The 3696-nt window shown below is 51.5% G+C and overlaps 1 protein-coding gene across 1 annotated transcript; it reads left to right on the top strand.

The window, feature by feature from the left end:
• Window positions 1–1565: 1565 nt before the first annotated feature.
• LOC123089457 (uncharacterized) lies at window positions 1566–3038 on the top strand. The gene is made up of 3 exons (XM_044511138.1): window positions 1566–1736; window positions 1847–2678; window positions 2812–3038. Exons 2-3 carry the CDS (start codon window positions 1951–1953, stop codon window positions 2945–2947), a joined length of 864 nt encoding a protein of 287 aa, XP_044367073.1. The 5' UTR covers window positions 1566–1736; window positions 1847–1950; the 3' UTR covers window positions 2948–3038.
• Window positions 3039–3696: the final 658 nt, after the last annotated feature.

Here is a 3696-nt window from a genome sequence, read left to right as displayed (position 1 = left end):
CTGGTCCAAAAAAAATGTCCAAAAAGTTTCATTGCGTTTGGACTCCGTTTGGTATTGATTTTCTGCGAAGTAAAAAAAAAGAAAAAAAGCAACTGACACTGGGCACTATGTCAACACGTTAGTCCCAAAAAATGATATAAATTTGCTATAAAATATTTGTAAAAGATCTATGAATGATAATATAACAGCATGGAACAAACAAAAATTATAGATACGTTGGAGACGTATCAGATGCCCTTGGCAAGCTTGGCTTCTGTTCTTATCAGAAATGCACTGCGACTATTCGCATGCTTGCATATGGAATTTCTGGTGATCTTGTGGGTGAGTATGTGCGTATGAGTGAGTCCACATGTCTCCTCTCAATGTATAGTATCTGCAAGGCCGTGGTGGCAGTGTTCGGTCCTGAATACCTGACAGAACCAAATGTCGCTGATACAGAGAGGTTGTTGACGATAAATGCCGAGAGGGGCTTCCCGGGCATGCTCGGTAGTATCGATTGTATGCACTAGAAGTGAAAGAACCGTCCATTTGCTTGGCAGGGGCAGTACAAGGAACATGTGAAAGGTGCCACCGTCATACTTGAAGCGGTGGCTTCACAAGATCTGTGGATATGACATTCTTTATTCGGCATGGTTGGTTCTCATAATGAATCAACGTTCTTCAGCATTCTTCAGTGTTTGCAAGGCTTGCAGAAGACCACTGTCCGGAGGTCAACTTTGAGATCAATGACCACCATTACAACAAGGGATATTACCTAGTTGATGGCATCTATCCTCAGTGGTCCACTCTTGTGAAAGACCATACCCGATCCACAAGGAGAGAAGAGACAGAGGTTTGCCCAAATGCAGGAGAGTGTTAGGAAAGAAGTGGAGCGTGCATTTGTTGTGCTTCAGTCTCGATGGGGTATTGTTCGACACCCTGCATTGACATGGAGCACTCAGAAGCTTTGGAAGGTGATGACTGCTTCTGTGATCATGCACAACATGATCATTAAGGATGAGCGTAATGGCAGCATCTACGACCAAGGGTTTGATTTCCAGGGTGAGAATGTTGAGCCCGAGCACCCACCTCCTGCAACCTTTGAACAGTTTGTCCAATTTCATCGTGAGATGCGTGATCGGAACACTCATACGCAGCTGCAAGATGACTTGGTTAAGCACATGTGGAATCACATTGGCAATCAGTAGATCTATCGGTTTAATATCTTTCCATGTGCACAAACTTTGAGTAGACTATTTGATATTTTTAAAATTTTAATTAGATTGTAATAAAAGACTATTTTGAACATGTTTTTATGTTTGATCTAAACTATTTTGTTGTGCTTAATTTTATAGTACTTGACCTTCGGATAAGATGAAACATAAGTCCGGGTGAACACGGTTTCATTGCCGCTTTAAAAACGAACGAAATCCGGACAAAACGAGCGTCCGTTTAAGCTTATTCGGGACAAACCAGTTCGTCAATATGGCCGGAATATGTGGATCGCAAGTTTTGTTACGTCGCTTTTTCCTGGCCAAAAGTAGGTTGGGCTACCAGCAAACGGCAGCGCCTAAATTTCCCTGGAATAAACGGTCTGTCCTCTTCCCCGTTCGTCGATCCCAACTCCCAAGCATATAAAAGCGAGGCCGGCTATTGTTGTCTCTTGTCGGAGCTCCATTTCTTGGATTTTCCTTGCCGGCCTCTCGCCGCGGAGTTCCGACCAATCCCATATGTGCCCGTTTAGCTCTTCACAGCAGGTAGGATGGGAGTATCATGTTTGGAGATTTGTTCTCTCAATTTCGATTTCATTTCTTCTGTTCTCGCTTCCAAATGACAAGATTTGATTTGTTTTCTCTCGTACGTGTAGATCTGCGGCGTCGTGACGCCGCCTTCTCCATCGTTGATCCAGAACGGACTCGACGAACCAATTAATCATCCCGAGTCACGATCACGACCTCGCGTGACGCAGCCATGGCGGTCATGGACCACGACAACGGTTCTGTGCGCGCACCGGCACCGGCGCCGAGGAGTCAGCCCTCGTACTCCTGCAGCGGCGGCAGCGTCGAGACCACTCACGACCACAAGCTTTCCCACTCCGACTCCTTCTGGACGCCGGCCGAATCGCTGCGCTCGTCGTCCGCTTCGTCGTCGTCCCCACCTCTATCCAGCAGCTCGTCGTGCGAGAGCATTCCCGCACTCGACCTTGACCGGCACTCATCCTTGTCCTCCACATCCTCCTACGAGAGCTTGCACCACGTCGAGGCGGCGGCGGACCACGACCATTCTTCCTCTCCCGACGAGTTCATGCCGGCAACGCTGCCGCCGGCAGTCCAGACGATGATGGCGCAGGGGCAGCCCGCTGGGTACGACCCGAAGAGGCTCCCTTCATCGATGTTCCGCACGCAATCCACGTGCCCCGCCCAATGGAGCGCCACCTCGAACGACCAGCTGTTCAGCATCCAGCTGGAAAACTCCGGCGGGGACGGCCCGCTTTACCTTGTCGGCGACCTCTACTACGACGACGCTGGGGTGTTCCACCGCGTCTCATCCGTCGCGAGGCTGCCGGCCGTCCCAGAGATGTCGACAGGAAACTCCAGCCGGAGTTTGTGCGTGAGGGATGACTGCGCGGGGTGCAGAACAAGCATGAACAAGAAGTCCGTCAGGTTCGCCACCGCCGATGGCGTCGCCGGCCCGCGCAGGTACACGGTCGTCTTCCCGACGCGTAGTATCTCGCATGGTTTGCACTGCGTGCGCGGTTTCTATGTATCCAATGAATACCTGCTAATTGTGTCCCTCGTCGTCCTGACCTGCGAATGTTGGCTTCAATTGCAGTCTTCCGGCCGCGTTGGAGGAGACGGACGCATCGGCGGCGGAAACTGGCGCGGCGGCGGAGGCTTGTTGGTGCTGTTGGCCGTCGATGTGGTGGCCAAGCTGCGCGTGCCGCGGATGCGACTGCCGATGGTCCTGAATTTGGAATGGGTAGGGAAGTTTGGACATGTCGAATCCATTGAACTCCATGTTGTTGATCGGCTGTGGAAGGGTGCACATAGATTGGTAGGCGTCTTGACGTGTTCTTACGTTGTAAGAGCATCTCCAACGGCCGCACAAAAAATCCGCGCCCAATAAACGTTATAGCACGCCACCATAGTACTTTTAAAGCGTCGGGACCAACTTTGCTTTAGCAGGTGCCCAAAAACACGCGCCCAAAAAACAGACAGTGCAAATTGTGAAGCGCGCGCAATCCGACGCCCTAAATATGCTGCGCGCCATTGCGTTTTTCAGCGTGCGCCCAAAAACTTTTAGCGCTACAGCTTCTGCTGGAGCTGACCGGCGCCCAAAAAAACAAACTTTTAGCGCGGAGAGCTCTTTTTGGGCGCCTGTTGGAGATGCTCTAATAAAAGAATTTGCGAGTTGCGGCAAGGAAACAAAACACAAATGCTGCCTAAAGGCAAATGGGCGAGGCTATCGGGTCAGTCGATTTTTCAAACGTACGATCGAAATCTAACGGCACCCGGCCTTTCTTCTACCTCCATCTCTTCTTCTTCTCTAGCCGCCGCCCGGGCCGCCGGCCAAACCACATGCGACCACCACCCGCGCCCGCGCCGCCTCGCCGCCCCACCCTCCCCGAAACCGCCCCCCACCGCCGGTCTAGTCGCTGCCCCCGACCATCCCTCTAGGCCGGCCCTCGTTTAAGTTTTGCTCCGACGAAGTGCACCA

Source organism: Triticum aestivum, chromosome 1B (genome assembly GCF_018294505.1).
Source record: "Triticum aestivum cultivar Chinese Spring chromosome 1B, IWGSC CS RefSeq v2.1, whole genome shotgun sequence".
Lineage (NCBI taxonomy): Eukaryota > Viridiplantae > Streptophyta > Magnoliopsida > Poales > Poaceae > Triticum > Triticum aestivum.
This window is presented reverse-complemented; position numbering and strand designations above follow the sequence as displayed.